Below are 27,120 nucleotides of genomic sequence, written 5' to 3'. Positions count from 1 at the left end.
ATGATTTCTGACCTATTGGGAAGTCATTGTCAACAGTAGCGACTCTCAGTGCTTAGTATTCAGTTTCAAGTACTGGACATTTTTTTTTTAAAGATTTATTTATCTTTAGAGAGACACAGAGAGAGCACAAATGAGGAAAGGGGCAGAAGGAGAGGGAGAGCATCCTCAAACAGACTCTGCACCCAGAACAGAGCCCGATGTGGGGCTTGATCTCACAACCCTGAGACGATGACCTGAGCCGCAATCAGGGTTTGGTGGCTCAACTGACTGAGCCACCCAGGCACCGCTCAAATACTGTACATGTTTATTAAGAGATGACACTAGTTCTGAATATTATTCCTTTAACTTTGTATACTTCATAGACTTTTGTACTAAAACAAGAATTTCAACATTTATTCAGAAATCATTTATGATAGGTCATCTGCTACTTTACTAGAAACTGACATATACGATTTAAATTTCATCAGGCCCAAGATCATGTCGATTTTGTGTAATATCTGCTTTTAAGTATAAAAGCAAAATTACTGTATTCCCAGTCCTGATTAGGTGACATCCCAAGGACTGACACTCAGGAATTAATATTTCTGGAGGTCCCCAGTCGAGTACAGGATGAAGTGATTCAGACCTAGGTAATCCAATCATTCCTGACTTCCCTTTTAAAACGATAATAAAGATAATGCTTTCACTATGAATCAGTGAAGTCAAATAGAAAGAAGACAATTTAGCTGAGGAGGAAAAGGAATCAGAATTGTGATTTAGAGATTTTGAGAGAGAAGCAGGGTTTTGCTTTTTATTTTTTTAGGTTTCCTTAGCTACTCATTGAAATATGAATCCCAGTGTGCTACGAGCACAAAAACCAAAGCTTCTCTCTGGCTTCTGACATGTACCTTTGTTATTCAGCCTTCTTAGAAAGGTTTCCAGCCTGTCCAACTTCAGGTCCGATTCCAACTGCATGTCTGGTCTGGCTTCAATATCTAGGCAGGCAGAAATCATCCATGAGAGAGTGCCATGGGGACTCTTCTGGTCTCACACCCATTGGCGTATCAAGTGCCTTGATGACTTACCTTCCAAGGGTTTAGAAACTGGTGTGGTGCCCCTTGTTTTACTGCAAATAGGAGACGCTACTGGAGTTATGGCGGTGGGTGATGCCAAACCTGCAAAACATCAAAGAAGCTATTTAGTATCTCAGGATCTTTTCTGGAAATTTCCAGGACCCTGGTGGATCTCCGTTAGTCCCACTGTAGATTTTACAACTTACAGAATTTACACACATGCATGCATTTGCACACATACATTTGCAGATATCATGACTATGTAGGACAATTGCAAATGTAAGTATAGTGTTATAGTTTGTAAGGACTACAGGAGTGGAGAAGCTGTCATTCCAAAATGAACAATAAAGACAGGTGAGAGAACATGCCCATAACATGTAAATGGAATAGAAGAGCATGTGAAGCATCAGAATGTACTTGAGCAGATGGGACTTGGGAGCCCTGAAAGCCCTTCAGAGTGGTGGAAGTAGTTCAAGAAAAAGTATATTTGCACCACATCCCATGGAGGAGGAGGAGAATGGATCATGTCACACTAGCTGGCAGGTGACACCTGGCACTGGACTTCTCAGCAGGCTGAGATGAAGTTGGGGCAGCCTGGCCTTTGGGGGCACCACTCTGAGTGTGATTTTATTGAGCAATAACTCAAGGAGGGCTAATCTTAGAAAAAAAGACACAGAAGTGGATATATTTAAAGTGATTTATGATTGCTGAAGGGTCAGTATCATCTTAGGTGTGGCTGGGAATTGGCAACATGCTTTCACATGTATCGATGAAGAAGCAGAGTGGGGAATCTTCTAAGGACATATGAAAGAAAAGGATCCCAGCACAGAGAGGGTATCTGGTTGGTACAAGAAACCTTAATAAAGATAAAGATGAGTACTTTTCCCCTCACCTAAGTAGAAGGGCTTGCAAAGGAAAGTAATTAGTGCGTTTACAAAGAACAAAATGAGACGTTACTGTTCTTTGTATTCATTTGTAATAAATGTGAAATAGATGACATTGCCCCTTTAAGCATCATCTAGAGAATATGTAACTATCAGTTATTAGGAAAAATAAATGAATGAATTGCTCTGCTCCCTCCTCCTATTAGTGGGAGAAGGATGTGAAATAGCATAATATTTTTAAAGAAAAATATTGAAATGTGGTTTAAAACTTCAGCGTTAGATGTTATTCTAGAAGTATTTCTTAAGATGTACACATATTTGCTTGATGATGTCTATAAAAATTAAAATATGTATTTCAATGACCAAACTCGCAAAAGGTTTATATCAGTGAGAAAGCAAACTTTCTTGAAAGATAATAAAGTAAAATTTGGTATCACAGGCAGTACAGGTGCAGTAAATCATCACCTACTAAAAGGCACAAGAGACAGCAGAAGAGTTCAAAAGCACTGAGGTCATTAACTCTGAAGCTAATAAACGGGCCCAACTCTGGAAATCTGGCCCCCTTGACCATTGGGGCACCTCCTGCCTGTGCCAGGGCTCCCAGCGGTGGGACATCTCTTTCCCAACTTCAGACAAGGGTTTTTCCCTAATGGATGAGGGCATATAAATTTTAATTACACGACACTGTTGAACAAAGCATTCTCCATACCTCTTTTCAGTATATGCTACATGCAGTAACCAGTCACCTACTCTTTTTAGAAACATTTTCATAGCTCTCTCATTCAAAGGCATATTTTGAACACTTTCCTTTCAAGAGAATCATAGGATACCATGGGAACCTTGTAGAATACTAATTGTCAGGTACAGTCTAGGGATATCAAAAAGTCTTAATGAGGCTCATGGAGAACAGTCTTCTGGAGTGAGAGAATGAAAATTGGGGTAGAGGAGCACCTGGGTGTCTCAGCAGTTGAGCATCTGCTTTTGGCTCAGGTAGTAATCCTGGGGTCCTGGGATCAAGTCCCACATCGGGTTCCCTGCATGGAGCCTGCTTCTCCCTCTGCCTGTGTCTCTACCCCTCTCTCTCTGTGTCCTTCATGAATAAATAAATAAAATATTTTTTAAAAAATCAGGGTATATAGCACACTTCTTGCCAACTCGTCGATATGTAGCAACCTGATGGGCTGTTCGCAAAGTCTGTGGCTGTAGCAGAGGGGTTATTTTACTCTGCTGTGTGTGAGTACAGCACACTGGATGCCCTATTACTGCAAATCAGAAAGAACTGGTGATTCAAGTGAAACATGTAGCTCAGCAGGTGGTAAAAAGTATTAGAGAAACAGGATGCAGGTTTTTCATGAGATTAAAAGTAGAAGAAAATTACTTCCTGAGCAAGCCATAACAGCACCTGTTAAATAAAGATCCTGGATCTATTCAAGAAATATAAAAGCCAACTCCTGCCCTAAAGGGATAAGAACTTCTCTAACCTTGCTCTCCAAACTGGCAGAAGAGCAAATCCACTTCTGACATCACTGTGGACAGGGACAGTGTGTTTGGTAATAAGGGCCTGCTTACAAATAAATGGTCATTTTTAAGATGGTAGAGGAAGAAAGAAACCAAAGTAAAAGGTTATCAGGATAAAGGTCCAGGCTAAAAGTTGGAAGACATGGACTCTGGTTCAAGCTCCCGCTTGAGTTCTTAACCAGCATGGACCTCTGGGTCTGCTTTTGTTAACACAGGGATGGGGCTCAGGCCAAAGTAGTTTAACACAAGTATAGAGGTCTGTGATCCGATGAAGAATCTATGCAAATACCACCTTATTAGGCAGAAGCAAATTATCCTCTGCTTTCTTCCACAAAGATTTGAGTTAATCATAATCCAGGGTTTCTCCTCCTTTTCTTCGGCAAATATTTATTATGAGCCTACAATGAGTTAGGCACTATTTATAAGTGAGGATCCCAAAAGGTTTCCAGGGAAGTATGAATTGAGAAAGCTGATGACAATGTACGTTAGCTCTAAGTGTGTGTGAGCACTTTTATCACTAAGTCAGGAAGTTATTTTTAAAATAAGACCTTAGAAAATGAAGGTAAATGCATATAAGTGATGAAGGGACCCCATATTTTAACCATTTCCTGCCAGATATGAAGCCTCACAGCTTTACTGACCATAAAATGACTTCACTGACCATGTGAGGTATTAGTCAATTTCTAAATCTTTCAATACTGGCTGCAAATCAGTGCTAAGAGCTCAGTGGCAAAGAAATGACCATCTGCAGGGAAATCCACTTCCTCAGAATGACATACATCATTCTTAATAGATGCATCTTGTAGGCATCTATTAAGACCTATCTGGAAATAGGGCTTTGAAAGCCAGAGAATTCTAGTTTGATGGAAAGGGACCTAGGAATTACTCTAAAAAAGAGAAGACATAAACTATTTTTTTATTGACAAAGGCTTATTTGGGTTAGCTGATTGCCAGATGTCAAGAAAATGAAAATAATCTAAAAGCAATTATGGGAAAGGACTAAGATTTGTTAGAAGACTTGCAATTGCTTTTGAAATCTGTACTCAAATTCTAAATGGCTAAATTTTGAAATGTGACTAATTGTATTTTGCTTCTTACATGAAGAGGACACTATCTAGGAAGAAAAAGTTTTCAGTAGGAATAACTTACAAAACCTACCCCAAAAAGGTTTACACGACTTCAATTAAGAGTAAAAACTAGGGACGCCTGGGTGGCTTAGCGGTTTAGCGCTGCCTTCAGCCCAGGGAGTGATCCTGGAGACCCGGGATCGAGTCCCACATTGGGCTCCCTGCATGGAGCCTGCTTCTCCCTCTGCCTGTCTCTCTCGACTAAATAAATAAATCTTAAAAAAAAAAAAAAAAAGTAAAAACTAAAACAAGACCATGGCTTGATTTATTTTACTGGGTTATTGTCACACGCCACCCTCTTGTCTGTGGGCAATGGAGTGTGCCCCGCCTCTCCCCCCGCATGCACACCTGCACACACAGGTATGCCCACCCCCCAGGTATGCAGCTGACCTTTCTTCACCATTCTGCCAGCCACTGTAAACTGGGTGGAGTCGTTGGCCGCTCCTTTGCCTTTTGTCTTCCAAGCTTCTTCTCTCACAGTGATGAGATGCTTCCTCTCTTCGATAGTCATCTGGCTCTCTCGACTTTCTGTGACCCGCTGTTTATAAAGTGTACCAGGAACAAAATGGGACAGGGAAAGGACAAAGACGTGAATTTCAGCAGGTGGCATTTTGTGAGCTGAAGAGCAGGCAAACAGGCAGGAGCACTACATTGTCCCCAAAGTGTCAGTAACTGCCCTAGCTGAAATAGGCTTGGCGTCCTTACTTCCAGCTTGGGCTAGAGATCACCATCAACAACACTGAAACTTTAGGTTAAGACTTTTGATTTTGTTCCCACTCATTCGTTCGGAATACCAGGACCCCCAAACGAATGATACCCTGTAAATAATGAACAAAACTAGAGACTCTCTCCATGCCATGAGTTTTAAAGCTGCTCAGTTTAACCTAGCTAGCTAAAAAACGCCTTGATTAGGAAATTTTATCCATATATTCTCACAAAAAGTTATGATCAATCCAGAAAAATATTACCCACTTCAGTGTGCGAGGACCATGGTGAATTATAAAAGAGAGAAAGCTGAGTGGGAATAAGGTGCGCTACAGGAAGGTTTTCTGGAATTCCGCACGCTTTCTCCTAGACAGCTCTGTGACATGGGCCATTGGAAGCAGGTCAGCCCCCAAAAGAGACTTCTGGGTCACAGTGTGTCTGACACCGAGGATGAATTGTGCTGTAGACATAACCTACATACAGAATAACATTGCCACCTAAAGACTGCTTTTGAAAGCTTCTAATTGGGGTTCTAGAGATACCTGCATCTTCAGTTTCTAAGGCCTTGGTGGACTCATTTGACTTGGGAGAAAGAGGTTTAGGGGACTGAGAGAGGCCGGGAGAAGGGGGGAGGTGGACAGGACTGGGAAAGGGGATGAGCTAAGTGAGAGTAGGAGGAGCAGGAGGCAGAGGACTGAGTGCTGGGGGTGCTCAGGGCCAGTGCAGAGGAAGCAGTGTGCCAGGGACACAGTGTGGATGACCGGCGGCAGGACGATACCAGGGCGGGAGGTCCTAAATGCTGGTAGGACAGCATTTGCTTCCCCTCCTCTTCCGCTCTGTCTCTCCTCTCATCACCAAACCCCTCTCAGAATTACTTGGAATTAGGGTCAAATGAGGCACAAATCATGAGGGTAGAAATTAAAAGAGTTTTTACATTTTTTGATAATTTTTAATTTTGATAGAATTAAAATTTATCAAGTGGCAGGTGCCACAGGAGTGAGTGGTAAGGAAGGAAGAGAGGAAGAGCCTCTGCCCCGAGGAGAAGGAGCTTCCCTCATGTGCTTGGCTGTCCACCCCAAGGTTGCCCTGATGACCAGGGCTCTGAAGCTAGTGTGGACTCCTGGCTTTGTGCTTTGGCTTTAACCTGAGCCCTTTCTCAGACCTGAGGTGGGCCATTCCTGCTGGGGCTTTGCTTTCAAACTACTGGTGAGCTCACCTTAACCTCTTCTGGCAGGTGCCCCAGCTCCACCTCCCTAGTTCAGTTTTTCTTTGGATAAGAAGCAATAGAGATCAAGGTGATCATAGACCTTCCACTGACAACAGTCAGAAATTCAGGAGAACCCTGATGGAAGCACCTCTGATTCTGTTCCTCCCCACTGTCTATCCAATTGACTTCCTGTAACTGACCAACAGAAAAAAACCTTCTACATTCTCTGTGTCTCTATGAATAAATAAATAAAATCTTAAAAAAAAATTTAAATTAGGTTAAAACCTTTTTTCCTGAAGAGACATGGCAACTGAAGGCAAGGCCCAACCCTGGCCTGAATCCTAGATGGGGTGGGGCGGGAGCTAAATGAGACATAGCTTGTGGGAGGGGAGGGGGACTAACACAGCTGGAAATGGACTGTGCTTGAGACATTGCATCAATGTTACATTTCCTCATCTTGATGACTGTATCCTGCTTACGGAAGTGAGCTAGACTGAATGTTTGCAGGCCCCAAATTTCATTATGTTGAAACTTAATCCCCAGTGTGATGTATGAGGAGGTGAGGCCTTTGGGAGGTGTTAAGTCAGGAAGGTGGAGCCCTCCTAAAGAGGAGAAACGCCCTCATAAAGGACACCCCAGAGAGCTCCCCTGCTCCTCGCACCATGTAAGGATGCGGTAAGCAGATGGTCCTCTAAAAACAGCAAGCAGGCTCTCACAAGACACAGAATCTACTGGTGCCTTGGTCTTGAACTTTCAGCCTCCAGCATTGTGAGAAGCCAATTTCTGTTGTTTATAAGCCATTCAGCCTATGGTGTTCTGTTAGAGGGGAGCCCCAACTCTACATATCATATACATGTACATAAGACAGGAGTGGGGAGGGGGAGAGAAACAGGGGAGGGGGCAGGGTTGAGGGAAGAGGAGACAGCAGCCGGGTGGCCACAGAACACCAACAGTCAGTGGCTCTGGTAAAGGGTATATGAGAGAGCCCTATCACGGCACCTTTTTTTATAAGTTTTACATTTTATCAAATTAAAATATTATTCCAAAGTTAAAAACCCTTTTACTTTACCTTCCCACTCATGATTGGTGAGATGACCCTAATTCCAAGTAACTCTGAATCATATTCCCTTATTAAATAAACTCTGAGGTTGACTTGCCAGGAAGACCTCATCAAAATTCAAAAAAAGATAATACATTTTCTTTTTAAAATGAAGTTTCAGGAGTGAATTTTAATCCAATCAATACAGCACTTAACTGAAAATATTTTGATAAAAACATTATAAAGTGCCAAGGAAGCTTGCTTCTCCAAAAATCTCAGACACCCCTAGTTCTGGTGAGCTTGGTAATGTATCTTCAAAGTCCTGGGTGTGGTGGTGGGGTGTGGTTCATGAATCAAAAAAATGGCATCCCTAAATCCACAACTCCATTTCCCAAAGCACTCAGATTCCCCTGGAGCTCCTGCAAGGACGTCGAAGCTGTGAGCCCAGGAATGATACAGCTGTTACAGGCTTGAAAGCTTCCAGTAGTCTGCCTGATGTTTGTCAAGGAATATTTTTTTACTCCCCTCTCAAGCATACTATCAAATGTGCAAGTTTTTGCTTCTCTATCCTAACTTGACAACTTAGTGAACTTGGTTTAGGGCCTCTAACTCCTTTATCTGACTTCGGGTGGCTCTACACTGGGGTGAGAAATATGCAGCTTATTTATCCACTGAAAAGATTAATACAATTTCTCACAAGCTGCTATTTAATTTCTGAACTCAAAATGTGAGAACAAGACACAAGTTTGCCCATTGACTTTTTTTTAGCTTTAAATTTCATTATTGTCTTGTTTTTCCCTTCTTAGTTTTTCTTTCCTTGTTTAGAGAAGGATGTAGTATATATCATAATAAGTACCATGCCATTTTCCAGGCTTGTCCAGCATTAGCTAATGATGTTTAAGATTGACTGGAATAGTAAGGAAGTTGGGACAGGAAATGAAGAAGTCCTACCCCATCTGTTTCAAATGCTGATCCCATGAATGTGGTATGGAGAAATGGAGACAGCAAGGGGAAGGAATAAGCGTGTGTGTATCAATGTGTGTGTGTATAAGGCAGTGAAATAGCTGGGAAGAAAGGCAGGTCTTAGGGATGGAGAGAGACTTGGTAGGACACAGTATGAAGTTAGGCCACAGATCAATCCACAAGTGTTTTCAGGTTCCTGCATTGTCACTGATGGGTTTGCTTCTGTCTACCCACTGAGAATGCATACTGCAAATCCTCCCACATGTTGCTGACACAGAGAGGTGATATGAGAAGAGAGAGCAAATCTAACATGCTTCGCTAGGATTAGTACAGATTTAAGGGTAAAATTCTTCCACAACTGGAGAGCTTCATGGATAGAGAATACTGTGATCTGGCTTTAAAATTTTTATTTTATTCATGTCTACTTAAGCTAAAGAAATTGTAAGAGCATAGATTAAGTAGTAGAAATAAAGTGACAAGTCAGTCACTTTATTTCTGCTTTTCAAAAATGCTACCGCCATTTAGAATTCTGTATACTGTCAAAGAAATGTGGCTTTGCCTCATCCTTCAGTGACTTCACTCCCTTGTCAGTGCACACAGCCTTAGATGGCCTGAAGAAAACATGAAGAAAGATCTTAACTAGGCTTAGCCCTCAAACTAACCATAATCTGGTCCTGCCACCATCTACTAGCAATTAAGATGAAGGGAGGGGAATACAGGGAAATCTTACTCTGGAAGAGTCATGAGGCACGTGGGGAAGAAGGAAATGCATGTTAAAGCCCAACAAAGAGACAAACAGTCCATTTCAACAGAACATATGTCCTGTTGTAATGCTCTGTTTTCTTTCCTGAGCCTCTGCATTAGCGAACATGGATACCAGGACTGCAGGAGGTAAGGAGTCTCCGAGAACACCGACAAGTTAGTGCTAAAAAGGCTAGTACATAAGATATCTGGGAAAGTTGTCAAGATATAAAAATATAGAATTTTAAAGCTACTTTAATTTTGAAGCAGTTAATCATAAACTACCTTTAAGTTTTTCTTTAAATTTAAAAATGTGTGAAGAGATATTCCATGTTCATGGATTGGAAGCTGCAATACTGTCAAGATGCCAGTTCTTTCCAATGTGATCTACAGACTTAGTGACATTTCAATTAAAATCTCAGCAAGTTACTTTGTGGATACTGATGAGCTGATTCTAACGTTTATATGGAGAGGGGAAAAGACCTAGAATAGCCAAAACAATATTGAAGGAGAAGACCGAAGTTGGAGGACTGACACTATCCGACTATAAGACTTACTATGAAGCTACAGTCAAGCTACAATCAAGAAAGTGTGGTATTAGTGGAAAAATCATATAAATAGATCAAGAGAACAAAATTGGGAGCCCAGAAATATACTCATACAAATATACTCAACTAACTTTGAAAGATCCAAGGCAATACAATGAACATAAGACAGCCTTTTCAACAGATTGTGCTGGAACAACTAGATATCCACTGCCAAGAAAAAAAAAAAAAAGAATCTAGACACAGACTTTACACCTTTCACAAAAAGTAACTCAAGGTGGATCATAAATCCAAATATAAAATGACAAGTTTATAGCAGATAGCATAGAAGAGAAACCTAGGTTACCCGGAATTCAGTGATGACTTTTTAGATAAATCACTAATGAAAGAAAGAACTGATAAATTGAAATTCATTGAAATAGGAAAGCCTTTGCTCTATGAATACACTGTCAAGAGAATGAGAAGTCAAGCCACAGACCGAGAGAAAATATTTGCAAAAGACACATCTGATAAAGAAATGTTATCCAAAATGTACAAAGAACTCTTAAAACAATTAGAAAACAACCAATTAAAAAATGGATGAAGATCTGAACAGACATCTCACCAGAGAAGACATATGTGTGGCAAATAAGCACATAAACAGGTGTTCCATATCACTTGTCATTAGGGAACTGCAAATTCAGACAACAATGAGGTACCACCATACACCCATTAGGACAGCCAAAATCCAGAACACCGACAACACCAAATGCTGGTGAGGATGTGCAGCAACAGGCACTCTTATTTTTTTTGCTGGTGGGAATGCACTTTGGTACAGTCACCTTGCAAGACAGTTTGGCAGTTTCTGACAAAACTGCACATACTCTTAACATATGCTCCTTGATACCCAAATGAGTTGAAAATGTATACACAAAAACCTGCATACGGATATTTATAGCAGCTTTATTTATAATTACCAAAACTTGGAAGCAACCAAGATGCCCTTCAGTAAGCTAATGGATAAATAAACTGTGGTACGTGCTTGCTTCAGCAGCACGTATACTAAAATTGGAATGATACAGAGATTAGCATGGCCTCTTGCACAAGAATGACACACAAATTCATAAAGTGTTTCATATTTTTAAAACAAACAAAAATTGTGGTTGATATAATCTGGAGAGAGAATATTATTCAGCACTAAAAAGAAAACTGTCAAGTCATGAAAAGACAAAGAGGATCCTTAAGTACGTATGACACAGTGAAAGAAGCCAATCTGAAAAGGGTACATGCTACAGGATTCCAGCTATATGACATTTTGGAAAAGACAAAACCATCGAAACAGTAAAGAAATTGCCAAGGATTAAAGGGAGGGAGGGAGGTATAAATAGATGGGGTGCATAGGTTTTTAGGGCAGTTAGACTAGTCTATATGATACTATAAGGATGGATACATATCATTACACATTTGTCAAAATCTGGAGAATGTGCATCATGAGTGACCCCAACAAGTTTAACAAATGGACCTCTCTGGTGTGGGATGTTGGTAGTAGGGGAAGGCTAAATATGTGTGTGGGAGGGGGCCAGAAGGTATATGGGAAATCTCTATACTTTTGGCTCAATTTTGCTGTGAATCAAAAACTCCTTTAAAAAAAAATAAAGCTTATTAAAAGTACGTATATATGTGTCTATATAATAAATATAATTTTTATTTAAAGACTTCGATAATAGATCTTGTGTTTTCAAGTTTAATAGGACTTATTTAGAAGAAACAACCCATTCACCCCCGACCCCAACCCCCTTGGCAATAGAATAGCAAGTGCGCTCCAGATTTCAGCCTGTTTTTGAGGGTGGCTACTGCTGTCTGGGTAGGGCTGGGCTTCAGAGGACCCCAGGCAAGTGAGGGGAGAGGCTGCCTTAGGGAGAAATGCAGTGAGTTTCCACGGTGAAGATATAGATGAAGTAGGAGGGGGTGGTCTCTCTGCTCTCTATGACAGCACTCTGTCAATTTCATATTTGAAATGAGGTCTCAGTACCTCTTACTCAAAGACTTGTTTGGTCACCACCTAGTCCTAAAGGAACAGTATAGTCATGACATCTTTAGTTAGAGCTCACCTTGGAGGTAACAAAGTCCCAGCTCTGCTGAGGAGACAGAGGCGCTCAGAGGGAAATGACTAGGTTAAGGTCCCTCAGCTGGAGGGAGGCTAGAATTTGGGACTTATGATGAATTGGATATAGGCACTTCTCATAGCTATTTTGACACCAGGGACATTCCAAGGGGAGTAAAAAACAATCACTGGTACTTTGAGCTTTAAATATAATCATGTATTATGTATGCACCAACTGAATTATTCAGCCCAAGCCGGGTCTCCCTCTCTGGGCTGGGGTTCAGGTGAGGTACAGTGAAGACAGAGACTAAGGGGCAGGGGGTCTGTGGTTTCTCATCCCAGAAAATCACTGCAAGCTCCTGTCTGAATGGTCTCTTCCTTGCTGTATCTTCCTCTCCAACCAATCCACACCCATCTATCTCTACCACATCTTCCTTCATCGAGCTAAGCAAGGTAGCACTGTCCCTGAGCGGGGGCAGGAACTCTGGTGTATCCTTGGGCTTCGACTTCCCTTGGGATATAAAGCTTGGACATTAAAGGGGGAAATTTTCCTCTAGACCCAGTTTCATGATTACAAGGTGAATTAATGCCATCAAGTCTACCTCAAAGTCTGATCCAAGGATGGAATGTGTGTGACTGACTCTAAATATATGAAAAACTGATCACACACACACTCACACACACACACACATTGAAATGCAGCAAAGGAGTTATTTCCCCAAAGGAAACAAGTTCTTCCCTACTGCTCAGAAATTGCAATGAGGCTTAAAATGTGTAGGCATTTCCTCACCTGATTAATAGATACAAAAGACAGGTGTTTATGGGCAGCAGGTATAGCAGGAGAATAAGTAGAAGCATATACAGGTTCCTATAGAGCAAAGCAAGAGGATTAGAGGTGAAAAGAGAAGGTTTATCAGAGCTGGGTGGGGAGGAGTAGAGACAAATACAGGATTTCTCAACCAGAATGTTAATTTTCTCATTGCAATTTCAGTTCTCTTTTTGAGACAGTCCTTCCTATTTGTTTGTTTTCTTAGAGTGCTAACAGAAATCCACACAAGCACAGTAAATATACCTGAGTCAGTTCTATGCAGTAATTACATGAGTTAATGACAAGATTACTGCAATTTCTATGATATTCAGTTACAGAGAGGGGAACCGTGACTTTTGTCAACAGTTTCAGCATTCAACATAAAATCTTTCATTTAAAGTCTTTAAAGTTCATCATTATATGATTAAAAAAAATTAAAGAAGCAGGATAGTTCTCTTCTCTGCGTAGAGGTGGCATCTGACCTCCAGGTAAGAAACCAAACAGCAAGAGCTTAAAAGGGAACCACCACTGATGAGAATTACACATGGCTCGGTAGAAGTGTGGCTGTAATCTAGAGGACACCTATGTTAGAGTCAGGCTTACCCAAAGCAGATTAGAAATGGCACTATCATCTGCAAATCCTCCTTCTTCCTACAGGTTAAAACAAATAGGAAATATTGCAGAGTGCTGGAAGAATAGGGTTGGGTTAGAGTGTCACAATCATTTTCAAGGATCTTGTGCCTGGGTTCAATCAGATGCATGCACATGCTCACACGGTTGGGTGGCACAAACACCAAGTAAACTCATATCCCATCAGTGGGACGATAATCTTGAATTCGGAGGTCATACCATCAGTCTTTTTCTCCCTCGGCTCTTAGCTCTTTGAATGGACTTCTTTCTCCTAAATTGTGTTTTGGAATGTCAGTGCCAGCAGACGATTAGAAGGTAAATCTGGCAGATCTGCTTTCGTTGGATTTTCAAGAACATGCTCTGCGGGTATCACAGGTCTTAGCTTGATTCACTGACCTGATGTCACTGAGCACAGCTGGCTATCAAACCCACATCCATGACACAGGCACAGAGCTGGGTTGTAATGGCAAACTCTGTAAAGGGATTTTATTTCCTGGAGAAAGTCTGGTATGCTGGATGATGATCTTAAACTGTATGGGAGTTACTACATGCCTTGATGTCAAACATGCCAAAATGAAGTTGAAATGTAAAGTAATTACTTGGTAAAAATAAATAAATGCAATTGAGTTTTAAACAGAGAGACTCCTGGTTTGAAAACTTTGCTCCATTTTTCTCACTCTTTGGATGGAATGAGTTAGCCTGGAGGAAATGGTCTTCACATCATGCTCAAGTGCACACATTCCAGACACCGCGGGCCCAGCCAAATCTACAAACCACATGGCTTTCCCATCTTCGGAACTAATTATATATGCTAGAGAAGCAAAAATGCTGCAGTCAGGTTAGCCCTGCCCTGGACTAAACCAAGAACAGGAGAAAGGAGAGAGAAGAAAAGAAGAGTGGCAAGGGGAGGGGAAGAGAGGGAGAGAGGAGAGAGAAAGAGCCCAGACTCGTTGTTGTGGGGAATGAGAGAGTCAGCTACGTAAATGGTTTGTACTCAGAAGTCCCAAATAATTGATCTTGATTCAGGGAGAATAAATTTGCAAAGCAGGGAACTGCTGTTAAGTTAGGTATTCTTTGAGGGACACCTGGGTGGCTCAGTGGTTGAACATCTGCCTTGGGCTTGGGGTGTGATCCTGGGGTCCTGGGATTGAGTCCTGCATGAGGCACCCCACAGGGAGCCTGCTTCTCCCTCTGCCTGTGTCTCTGCCTCTCTCTGTATGTGTCTCATGAATAAGAATAAATAAAAATCTTAAAAAAAAAAAGTATTCTTTGAGACACGACTAGTCTTTGTAGGGAAAAGAGAGTTCTACGTTAGTTCCCCAAATCTATTCCTGGGACAAAAGATATTTTCTTACCAGGGAGGATCCAGAATGAGACACCAGTTAGAGCACCACAAATTTGTTTTGTTTGGGGACAAACTCTTTGATATAAACAGGACACTTACAGATTTTCAAGGCATCATTTAACATTTGTTTTTATTTTTATTTTTTTAAAGATTTTTTTTAAAAAATTATTTATTTATTTATGATAGACATAGAGAGAGAGAGAGAGACAGAGACACAGGAGGAGGGAGAAGCAGGCTGCATGCCAGGAGCCCGACGCGGGCCTCGATCCCGGGACTCCAGGATCACGCCCCGGGCCAAAGGCAGGCGCTAAACCGCTGAGCCACCCAGGGATCCCTTAACATTTGTTTTTAATGTGGCTACTAGACAATCTAAAATTACTTATGTTGCTCACATTCCATTTTTATTGGATAGCAAGGATTTTCATAGGGGCTGCGGACGCGATTTATCTAGAATTCTGTCTCTGTTTCCTGCCTCCTCTGCATTTCTCCAGCCTGCAATTCATGGGGCTGGGCTTATAGCACACAAAAGCTGGATGAGGGCAAGCAGAAAATGTTTGGCAACCACAATTATGTGCCTTTAATGAATTAAACTGTGCCAGAAGTGATGCCCTGACTACATAACCAGCTCTCTTCTTCCATTGGTGGAAAACGTGGAATGTTCCAGAGCTTGCTCCCCTTAGTGGAGCTCTCCACTGGCAAGTCTAGATCCAGCTCATGCAGCAAGATCCCATCTGCACGCACCCCATGGTATGAATGTCTTTCTCTGGGGCAGCGCTCAGACACCCAGCAAGCAGTGGCGTCTCTCAAGCACTCCTCGGCTGTCGGGGGACTGTCTGAAGACAGATTAGGTTTCAGCCACCTCACATCTGAGCCTAGTGAAGGTGTCACTGAAATACACTGCCAGCCCTTGGGAAGTAAGAAGCCAAGGGCTTATCAGGGTCCATGTGAAAACCACTTGACCTCAACAGAACTTGAGATCTCCCAATGTCTGCTACAAAGCCTAAAATAGATTGGCTTATTTTAACTTCAAAGAGCTTACTGTCTCAGGCTGGAGTGAAGTAGGTCACTGAGGAGGAGGAAGAGCGAGTTCACTGTGGCTGTGGCTTCTGCAGCGTCCAGTAGCCCAGAGACACACCTTCACACTCGGGCCTCAGGCTGGCTTAGAGTCCTAGTGCTTCCCCCACCATGGGCAACTACAGTAACCACTGTGCACCTTCTGCCTTCTGAAAACCTTAGTCAAGTGGGAGGTAGTTCAGATCTCGTCCTCTAGCTCAAATGATCTCTCTACCCCATCTCCTAAGGGATAAGGCGCCTATCCCATTCACTGTTCCTGAGGAACCTAGCTGGCTTTGTGCATGACATCTGTATCTGAATTTTCACCTGACCATATGGGACTGTCAGCAACTCAGGGTTCTTTGCATCTTCCAAAATGGCCAACAAGAGGTGAGTGTTAAAGTCATCATTGAACCAATGATTTCAAGACTCTTTCAAATAAAGTGTGTGGGCAACAGGGATAAATTGAGGGACCTGGGTTTTTTTTTTTTCACCTCAAGATCTCATTCTTGAAATCCGGATTTTGTACACATGCTTTTAATATCCAGCTATATTGGAGAATTTTACAAATGGCTGCAATTTAATGTCTTTGGTCATTATCTTTAATAGCATATATGTCTCAAAAAAGAAAATTCAAATTGCTGTTTCAATTTAACATAAGAGGACACACAAGTGCCATATAAAATGGTGTCAGAATTCCCACCTCACCATCCTATACGGACACCTCCCTTTTATGTAAGTCTCTGAATGCATGAAGGCCACATTCATAATTCCTCTCTTCCACAGATGCTAAGAGAGGTGTAGGTGATCATCCTGGTGGATTTTTCTGGTTGTTGTTTTTTTTTTCTTTCATTTCTGCTTGAAGACTTTTGACCCTAGAAGTTAGCCAGTGGATATGTGACAGGTGGCCCACTCGTCCCCAGCCAGCACATGCATTTGCAATCGTAGGGCCAAGCAATAGGAAAGTCATCATCAGCTTCGAAAGTGTGCACTGACTAGTCAAGAGCTGGTCATCAATACATTAGTAATTTAACAACCTGTCGATACTTTCATAGATGAAATGCTTGTCAGTATCGAAAAAGTATTACTTTTATTTACACTTGTAACATATTTTGCTATACATTCTCAACAAAAGGTACACCTGCTCATCGTAAAATATGCTCAGCTCAGGATCATGAAAACGATTACTGATCACAGGCACGCCCTTGTTTTGTATGTTTCGGTTTGAAATCTCAGCAGAGGACATTCAAGTCCACATTTTATATGCAACTTATAAACTGCTCATGGTCCATTAAAGATTTTCACTATAAAGGTTTTAATAACACTGTAATGTCTGACTTTGTTTAGGAAGGTTTTAAACCAAAGTAAAAATACATACTTTAAAATGTAGGAACTTGCTTGCGGATACGTTAGGGATACAGTGCTGTTACCAGTTTGATAACATCTCAAGACTTTCCCCTTTGCTCGGTTTTAGCTGCTATGTGATAGATGTGCAGTGTGTACCCTAGCAAGACAGTGCTTTGTAGAGTGGTAATTAGTTGGGGCATGCTTGCCTGTCTGATGCACTTGCAAGCATGATGTTAGTTGAATGATTTTTCCCAACACGGAAAACATTACCTTCTTCTTGAGGGACTGTTCCGCTTCTTGTATGTGCAGGCTGCTGGAGACAGACGCCTTGCCGTACTCCTGCTTTCTGCTCAGTCTATTTTTCCAATCTTCTTCACCACTCTTCTTCAACAGCGCTAATCTGGGGGAAGAAACGGGCCAACCCAAAAGAGTTCAGCACCAAACTCTTCCTTTTAACACAACCATAGTTTGGGCTAGTCAGTCTTTGGCCAAAACATGACCATGGCTACTTCATTTTAATCTTTTTGAGTTTCACTTGTTCTTAAAAAAGTCATGTCTGGAAATTAATACAAACATCCCATTTTCTAAGATGCCCCCCACCCCTGGATTTTAAAGTTGACTGTAATGCAAAGCTGAAATCTGACCTGCCAGATAGAGATGCATCATCATTCCACCAGAGGAATATGTCTGTTTTTTTCCCTGCCCTTGAGTTAAGAACTAAGAACAAGGAGATAAAGGTAACCATCCCCAGAGAAAAATGTCTCCTAATGACCCCTTCTGGTCACTTTGTGAAATAACATTTAATGACTATAGTTGGATGGAGTACTCCTTCGCAGAAAACTTAGCAGAAATGTATTTGAAAACTTAAAGCATTAAAAAACTGAAAATCGCTTAGTAGCATACTTTTCAGGAAAAGTCAAAAGAAGATGTTTGAGATTTTCATTTTTCTTTCTTTCTAAGCCCTATTCCTTTCCTCCAAAGGCACTTGGTCTCTCCAATCTATCTTAATACAGAAACTATTCTCTACAAACCCGTTTCTAAAATGATTATTCAAACTTTCCTCTTGGGGAAAGCCATATACCAAAAAAGAATCTAATTAATTGAGATTTTTACCTAACCTACTTTAGTTCAATTCTGAAGTGACTTGATACCAAGCTGCCTGGATGCTACAATCTGTGAAAGGCTGTTTTCAGGAGTGTGAGGCTGCTCCGGCTCGCTCTCCTATAATGAATGAGGCAGTCTCAGGCATTTCAGTTGGACAAACGTGGGCAAGATAAAAGGAAACAAAGTGATCATTGAATTCATTTGAACTGATGTTCAAATAATGTAAAGATTAGAGAGGAAAAGGGATTACATCTCCTTTCTTCTCTGCTAACCCCCCCAGGCCAGGTCTTTTAAAACATCTTAGTACAAGTCCATAAACGGCATATTGCAAAGCAGCACATCGGCTCTGGCATGGTCGTGAACTCTGGCCCAGTAACTGGGCTTCCTTTCCTTGTTGGTCATACTGGGAACTGCACTCGATGGTCTCTTGGGTCCCTTCTACTAATTTTCCTTACCCCACTAAAGAAAGTTTTTCTAAGCAAATAAAAAACCAAACTTTGCAGTACTCAAATAAGAATCTACTTCCATCTACAAATTTATACACAATCATACCTTAACTTATCTATTCATTTAGTCAATAATGGAAAGTAATTAACAAAGAAAAGAACTCCCCCAATGGAGCAGGAGCTTCAAACTCTGGACCTATCCCTTTCTCTTCCCTTTCTTTTCCTTCCTTTCTGCTATGTGACAGCAGATAAAATCTCACACAGTCATTCTACAGAACTGATACAATACCACCATGTCAGTCTGTGATATTGTGATTTATAATAAGAAATATATATACTTGGTTTTCATCACTTCTTCTTGCCTAGAGCTGCTAAACCCCTTGGAGTTTCCTAAGTGATGGGAACAACAGAGGTGTCTTTCTATTAATCAGGTGACTTTGGGAAAACACTTAAGGATGAGGACTGGTTGCCAGGAGAACCAACCAACCATGTGGTTTGTGATTAGAGGAGGGGGACTTTCAGTCCCATCTCCTGACTTCTGTGGAGGGGAGAGTGGTTAGTGGTTGAATCAATGACCAATGACTAACTAGTCAACCATATGTATGTAATGAGGTTTCCATATATACCCAAAAGGATGGGGCTCACAGAGTGTGGAAGCTCTACATCCTTTCCCCATACCTTACCCTAGGCATCTTTTCCATCTAGCTGTTCCTGTGTTTATCCCTCTATAATAAGCTTGAGATCTAGTAAGTAAAACCTTTGAGTTTAGAGGATCCTCTAGTAAATCAAAGGAGGCAGTCGTTGGAATTTCCATTCTATAGCCTATAGGGTCAAAAGTCTAGGAGACAACTGGGACCTACCTCTGGCATCTGTGTGTGTGTGTGTATGTGTGTGTGTTACGGGACATTCTTATAGGATGGGACCCTTAACCTGTGGGATCTGATGTCATCTCCAAGTAGACAGTGTCAGAATTGAGCTGAATTGTAGAAATCCCAACTGGTGTCAGACACATGATTGGTGGTAGAGAAAAAAAAAAACCATGTTGGCAATTAGATAGAGTCAGAATCCTAAGACAGGTCCCATTTGGCTAAAAGTTCCATTTAGCCCTACATTCTATAGTCTGTGATATTTGACAGTACTCTGCAAGCCACCAGGGCTGGTTCATATACTTAAAAAACAAATTCTCAGTGCCTTCAGGTGTTTTCAGACTATATAACGATTTCTCTTTTCTCTAAGTATTCTGAATGAGTCAGTTTTGTTCTAATAAGAAAAAAATAACCTAGTAAAATCATGAAAAAATAATTAGTATTTGCATAGAGCTTTCATAGGTTTCAAAGTATCTATAAATGAGATTTTTAAAAAGTGAGTATTGCCAGTACTTTTACACCCAAATGGAAAAGTATTTCTAATTTACCATCTTGTGACAAGAGATAATCATCTTCCTCATATTCTTCTTGCAAACTGGTCTCAGAACCAGCTTCTGTCTCTTACTTCACCTTTGACACAGACCAGTAGTAATTCATCTTGGCCATCTACCTTTTTAATCAGATTTGATCCCAAATGAGTTGAGAGAATCCAAAAAGTCAAATTCATCCTCATGATTGGGCTTATGGGAAACACTGTGCTACAGTCTTTGAGGATGCTCTCAAAACAAAGCTCCTGGGTATCCAGAGCAATGAAAACATAATCCAAATAACCATATGGTTTCCTTGGTGTCTGCTCTGAGGAACGTAAACCTGACTTAGAAAAAAGCAATCTGTGGAATCTATAATCACTTTATAGTCCACTCATGCTCTACTGGTTTCAAAAAAAACTGGATATTGTTCTCAATGTGACAGATGAGGCGAGAGTGCACACACAGGCCAAGGATTTCCCTGACCGAGGTCACACTGTGTGTCAGGGGGCAGGGATTTTCAGTTCCCAGGTGGGGGTGCCTTGCTTCCCAATATGTGCCTTGTCTCTCTACACTAGTGTTGTTAGCTGACCGGACACATTTTTGTCCAAATGTTTTAGAAACTGCATAGTATCCTGGCTTTCTTATAATGTTGTCCCTCCCACCCCCTCCCGAGATGGCCTTCAAAGAATTCATCCATTCCAAAAACCTGAAATCTTGCTTCTGGATGTGTTGGCAGGGTCATCATCTGGCACTTCCAAAGACTACAGAGTGAGTAGGATAACATGGAAGAAGCAATGTTTCAATTTAGCCCACATGGCACTTGGACCCGGCCCTAGCTTATGGAGTGTAAATGATGGCTAACTTAAAAATAACATGCACTGAAACTGCAATGCATCATTCCTGTCCCTTCAGATTTCCTAGTTGGTGTTCAACAAGCTGAGGAGGGTGGGACGCCTTTCTCTCCTCCTGTGATCCCATGACCCTCTGAGTCAAGGAGACCGCTGTGCACTGGTGGGGGCTGAGGAGCAAAACGTCTGCTCCTACACATGACATAAATTACTGCCTATGCAATTCCAACAACTGTCAGCACTTTTAACATCCACCAAGTCCAAGTGCTATTTGCAGGGCTGTGATGTTGAGAGCCTAGGCATCTGCTTAGTCTGAGGCTGGGAACCCAGTGAGTGGCACTGGGTTAGCCTATTAACCCCAAGGCCTGGCCTGGGGCCACCATGATGTGTGCTTCCAAGGCCGCCTGGGGAAATGTCTGCTTCTCTTGCCCAGGCCCACACTCTTCTCAGCAGGGAACGCTGGCCTGACATGTTGTGTTCAGCCTGGTCCGAGAGGCTGGCCTGCTTAGACCGGGCTCTGCAGGTTCTCGGCAGTCAGGGCTGGGTCAAATGTGGGACACGAAACCACGTGCCCTTTAATCTTACAGTTTTTCTTTTTCCGTTCCCCTTGAAAAATGCCCCCACATTTCAGAGAATCACAGGCACTGCACAGATTTCAGATAGGCCTGACGAGCACTGATTAGTACTTGTATCAGATCTTGGTCTTGGCTGGTTTGCAGGCCACAGGAGTGAGCTCATGTGTCTTTTAAATGAGGACAAATCAAAGATCAGAAAAGGAGTCTGCAAAGGGGACAGACATTTCTGTCCCTAAGTCTTAAGTAAATCTGGGGGCCCTCTGGAGCTGAAATCTTGAGTAAGAGCCTCCAGTCCCTGTAGAGGAAGTAGGGACATAGCCTTTGACTGGTGGGGAGCAGGTAGTGGGTGGAGGGAACTGTAGGAGGCATGGAAGCCAGAGTGGGCCTCTATGGGGCAGACCACTATAGGCTGGCGAAGGGTAAGGGGCACATTCTCCCCCATTCTGGCAGTTCAACTAAGCCCTAATGCACCAATTTCCCAGTGAGAGGATGGTTTTCTTGCCTTTTTTTAAGGAATCCTCCCCTGAATATGAAAGTACAGATACGATTGCTTCAGTAACTGTGGATAATATTTGTACACTTTTAAAAAGGTTTCAAAAGTTTTCCCCCTAAAGAATTTATTTGACTTATAATGTTTTTCAAAGAAGTACCTAAACAGGGATGCCTGGGTGGCTGCTCAGGGGGTTGAGGATCTGCCTTTGGCTCGGGTTGTGATCCCTGAGTCCTGGGATCAAGTCCTGCATCGGGCTCCCCAGAAGGAGCCTGCTTCTCCCTCTGCCTGTGTCTCTGCCTCTCCCTCTGTGTCTCTCATGAATAAATATAAAATATTAAAAAAAAAAAAGCAGTACCCAAACAAGGGCAACTTAAACCCAAATCATTCAGGCAGTTATGAAATAGTGATTTTATTAATCCAGTGGAAAAAGCCAATTGTAGCTGAAGTATTGTGCTGCTTATGACTCAAACTTGGCATTCTGGATGTAAGAAGGGATGAAGAAAGGAAAGGAGCCTTTGGGTTCATTTCCTTGAACCCCAGCCTACCCGAAAGGAGGAGTGTACTGTGGATTTCCTGTAATTTCTTAGTGGTTACACTCTTCTAAGACCCAGTTATCATATACAAAATGGGGTTTGCATCACCTCTGCATGAGGGCTGCCTTTGGCATTCAGTGAGGTAGTACATGAAGAATTCCAAGGGTGGAAGGTGACCCAGGTGCCCCTTAGAATGCATGACTGACTCAACATGCCCATGTCCTGAGCAGAAAAGAGACAGATGCACGAAGGTGAGGAAGCCAGAAATGCCACTTTTTAGAAATGATGAGGGAAATCTTCAAAGTCCAGTCTCTACCTCTTGAAGAGTCTGATTTGAACATGGAATTGGAAATAAGCCATGTAGAGAACAGGTGAATTGAGAAAATGACTGCAGGAGGAGGACAATCTTTCTACCACTGCTGTCTTGCTAACATTTCTGTCCTCTGGTCAGTTTCCCAGATGGAGCACAGGTGGGCTGCTGATGCACCAGTGTGGGGCTGTGTGAATCTCACCCCACTACCTACCAAGGGAAAGCTGGAGCATCTGGGGTTGTCCCATTGACCCCTGTGGGACTTTGTGTCTCTTGGAAAAACAAAACCCCTCCTTTGGTAAAATGAGAAAGTCAGAAATTAAAATAAGGTTTAAACATTCCATGTCATACTTCACATTATTTGGAAAGCCCAAATAATATGCAAAGAGCATTCTTATTTGAAATAGGTCAAGTTTCATTCTTTCTTAACAGAAGGGAGGGATTGGGGCCCCACTTAAGGAAAAATGATCATAGATGGACTGTCAAGATATAGAGTTTTGTTTTTTCAGCAGAGTACAAATAAAAGTACTATTAAGATAAGGGGGGAAAAGATCACTGGCAATGTATTTTCTAAGAGAAGTGTCTCTCTTCCTTAATTAGCAGCTATGTTTGTCATAAATGATGCTAATAGAAATACATCACCAGTGATCTTTCCCCCTTATCTTGACAGTACTTTTATTTGTACTTTCCTGAAAAAATAAAACTGTATTTTTACAGTCCATCTGTGATTTTTACAAAAATGTTTAAAAAAGTGTCCCTCATCCTTTTTTTAAGCATATATTTTTAAAAAGCTCAATAGCTGAAATATTCCTTACTCTCATGGTTCTCAACAGAATGGGATCAGGAGTCTCTTGGAGACTGTGAGAAGTTCTGTCTCCCACTGGCCAGAAGATAGATGCCTGTGCACGGACAGCCAATTTTGAACCCACTTCCAGGCAGGTCACAGAAAGATACAGATAAACTCAAATTTACCAAGAACAGGCAGGTAAATCAAGATTTACTGCATAGTGGAAAGGCACAAAACTTCTTCATCAAAAGTCCTAAGTCCCAGCAGACAGATCATACCCAAAGATGGAGACTTTCCTTTAAGAGCCTGTGAAAGAAGGGGGCATATTGATATTTTTCACTGTAATTTCACCCTGGGAATATTTTCTGATGTATAAAATACCTGAACTTGTGTGTAAGAGATATTTGTCATTAATTCCCTTAAATGATGTCTCTTCCTTCTCATCCAACTGATTATCAGAAGTAGGATCCCTGGGATCAGAATCTCTCTGGTCCTGGTGTCTGTGGAGGAGGCCTTCACGCCAGCACAGGCCAGACAGCTTCCCTGATTCAAGACATCACCGTTATTTAGCTGAAGGGGTAACATCAGCCCTTTCATCTAAGTCCGTTCCAGCAGTCTCACCTACTATGAATTTTAAACAAGTGAAGGCAAAAGTAAGATTTAACAATCTTACTAATTTGTCAGTTGTTAAGGGCTCCATCTATCTAACCTTTTATGAATCATGCTCAAAAAGTTTGACTTGAAAACAGAATGATGAATTTTCATTGCGGCTTGAGATATAGTCTTAGGGAGTGCAAAATGCATTCAGAAAAATCAGAGTAGCCACTTCCCGACAGAGAAAGAAAGCTTCTGAATGATGGGAGGTGCTAAGGAAGGGTCCAGCTGGGCAGAGTAGATGGTGCTTGTCACACTGGAAATGTATAGAGATCTTTTGCAGCCAGTCTTTCTGTCGCTATGACATCTTTTGCTGCTTAATTCCTCGGTGGCTAAATATTTCCTCCAGGTCTTTGTATCTGTCCCATTTAAACATATCCTTTCAATACTCCATTATTCTTTTGAATGAAATGAGGTTAGAGCGTTACTTGATACTGAAATGTAATCTTTCATAGCTATTATCTGATATAAAATTTCTAAACCCAGTTCAGAAGAGTCATCCATCTCACTTTCTGTAGAATAAACAAAACTTAGATTCTAGTCCCAAAGACATATGTCCCAAATATGGGTTTATCTTCATTCCATCTAACACATACTTTACATAGACAGGCAGTCACAAAGCAGTGGATGCATTCAATTTGAAGCCATGTGTCTGATGGGGAAACAGCCAGGATCTCAGCTCCCATCACCGGACAAAGAATTTCATATGAAAAAAAGACAATGGAACCCCAAACAAAAGAAGCAAGAGGAAGTCTGCGTCTTTTTCCCTCATCTAAGTCTGGAACTGACACTCCTTCACGGTCACCACCCCCTACACGTCCAGGATCACGACGTCATCTCTGCCCATTACTTGGATATTTTCCTATGAGCAAGTTGTCAGCTCCTCCCCAATAGAATTACTTCTTAATCATTCAATCCTATTACCTTTCTTTAATTGACATGGTTTTGCTGGCTGAATCCAGAATGCCCTCCACCGCTGGCACTTTGATCTCTCCGGCAGCAAACATGGCACATGGATTCCTGGGGTACGTCTCCTGTACTGGTTCTAGAGAATCGTGCTGCTTCCAGGACATGGGGGCTGCAGTCTGGGTGACGGTTTTCCCGGCTGCTGTTCCCGTCTGCTCAGAAGCAGGCTCCCCAAACTCTGCTGCTGGGAAGGAAAGGAGCACCGTCAGCACCCACTCCTCCAGGCAGACATTCCTTCAGCGACTTACCCCCAGCCATCCGCGCGCAGAGTTCAATCTGTGGGCGCAGGGGGGGTTACCCAATCTCCATGGATTTATGCAAATCTGCAGCACGCTATACTCTGCAGGGAAACCAAACTGCCCAGTAGGTTACTGCACACAGCAAATGGTTTTGTGACAACTGGTCTTTTCCTGTGTGCAAGATGCAGGAAGTGAGCTTTAACTACACACTACAGAATGTTTCTCCTACTCCAAAACCATCCTTTTACATTTCAAATGGCTATAATCACAAACTAAAACCACCATTGTAACTTAAACACTATCATTTTATGTAACTGCAGAAAGAGAATTAAAGCCCCAGGCAGGACAGCTTACTTGTCTGCTTAACAGGACTGTGGAAGGAGTCTGGAAATCCACAGACCTGGGTTCAAGTCTTCATTCCCTGTGCTTACCCAGCCCTTTGGGGTGATCAACTCCTAAGAGGGGCTGACACAAGACTGTTATGTGAGTTAATGTGGCCTGAAGTCAGCAAGAATCCTTATCAGGATGTGTAAAAGAGCTCCAGCTATTTTTATTGTTGAAAAACTGATTAATCCATGGACCAGGTCAGCTTCAAGGGGAAGAGATGCTCAGGGAGGAGGAGAATTCACACATGATTTGCAATCGATATGAGTTATAAACCATCCTCCTACTTTAATTGAACATAATCATAGACACACTCAACCAGTCAAGCAGACACCAAAAACCCAGCTGGTTTCTAAACCTTTTGGAGCAGTAACCTACCTCTTAGCGAAAACCTCCTTCTCGTGACATTTTCCGGGTCAACCTTCTCTTCAAAGGGCTGCCTATCTGTCCAGTCTGGGCTCCCCTGTGCAATGCTTTTACCCACGGAGAACTCCTTCAGTTCATCGCCAAGGTGGGCAATGGGAGGGTGAGCTAGTTCCAGGCTACCCTTTCGCGGAACAGCATATTTGGTTTCCTTATGGCTGTCTCCTTCCCAGACTCTGTTCAGGGTAGGACAGGGTGGCTCCACTTCCTCAAAGGACCCGTACTTTTTACCACCATCTCCACCTGTCAAGACTCTCTTCCCTTCTGTCTCGCCCAGCTCTCTCAACATTCCTCTGTTTCCACTGCCCTCAGTCAAAGGCTGCCAGACTTGGGACTTCAGAATGCTTCTAACCGGAGAATCTGAATTTTCCATCAAAGAAGGAAATTTATGGTCAGTGGCACTTGTTCTGTCATCCACAGGCAACTTTGTCCGAAGATCCCCTGCATACATTGGAGTGACTGTAGATGCCATGGTGGACACAGATGTGTTAACGGTAGGTGAGAAAGGAATGAGCTTTCCACTTTGCACCTGGAAGGACACAGTTAAAATGCAAAAAGCCAATTCAAAAATACGGTCTCCCTGAATCTCAGTTTATCTGTTGACATAGACATAAACTGAACTACTACATTTGGTGTCGTTTCATGGCTTATCTTTGCAGGAAGACATATTTTGTATAATGCATCTCATTGATCAAAATCATCTGGGTGAAAAGCAGGTTGTTCATCCTATTTTTCTCTCCATAAAGGACTCATTCCAGATGATTTCAGCACGCAAATTATAAAAACAAGAAAAGAGAAACATGCTCGGCATGGCTATCTTAGGAAGGAAGTCATTACCAAATTTCCTACAGGTAACACTGTCGACAGGTAGATCACCTTAATTTTATCACTGACCTCGGAGACAACGCCGTGGTC

The 27,120-nt window shown here is 42.0% G+C and overlaps 1 protein-coding gene and 1 non-coding gene across 19 annotated transcripts in view; one reads left to right on the top strand and one right to left on the bottom strand.

Annotated features, from left to right (window-relative positions):
• SVIL (supervillin) overlaps positions 1 to 27,120 on the bottom strand; it is a 153,978-nt gene that overhangs the window by 30,650 nt on the left and 96,208 nt on the right. For 4 of the 18 annotated variants that reach the window (XM_072749284.1, XM_072749271.1, XM_072749276.1 and 1 more), the window contains 8 exons: positions 26,161 to 26,734; positions 25,118 to 25,343; positions 17,318 to 17,447; positions 13,276 to 13,323; positions 12,655 to 12,732; positions 4,972 to 5,119; positions 1,065 to 1,154; positions 888 to 974 (listed from right to left, as the gene is read on the bottom strand). In XM_072749284.1, coding sequence (XP_072605385.1) covers positions 888 to 974; positions 1,065 to 1,154; positions 4,972 to 5,119; positions 12,655 to 12,732; positions 13,276 to 13,323; positions 17,318 to 17,447; positions 25,118 to 25,343; positions 26,161 to 26,734 — 1,381 coding nt within the window. The remainder of the gene's footprint in view (positions 1 to 887; positions 975 to 1,064; positions 1,155 to 4,971; positions 5,120 to 12,654; positions 12,733 to 13,275; positions 13,324 to 17,317; positions 17,448 to 25,117; positions 25,344 to 26,160; positions 26,735 to 27,120) is intronic. The other 14 variants (XM_072749272.1, XM_072749277.1, XM_072749281.1 and 11 more) reach the window with 5 other exon arrangements.
• LOC112921675 (U6 spliceosomal RNA) lies at positions 10,799 to 10,903 on the top strand. Its single transcript, XR_003235289.1, has one exon. It is a non-coding gene; the product is annotated as a U6 spliceosomal RNA (small nuclear RNA).

Source organism: Vulpes vulpes, chromosome 2 (genome assembly GCF_048418805.1).
Source record: "Vulpes vulpes isolate BD-2025 chromosome 2, VulVul3, whole genome shotgun sequence".
NCBI classification, from domain to species: domain Eukaryota; kingdom Metazoa; phylum Chordata; class Mammalia; order Carnivora; family Canidae; genus Vulpes; species Vulpes vulpes.
Note: the sequence above shows the minus strand (reverse complement) of the source record. Positions and strands in the feature narration are given on the sequence as shown.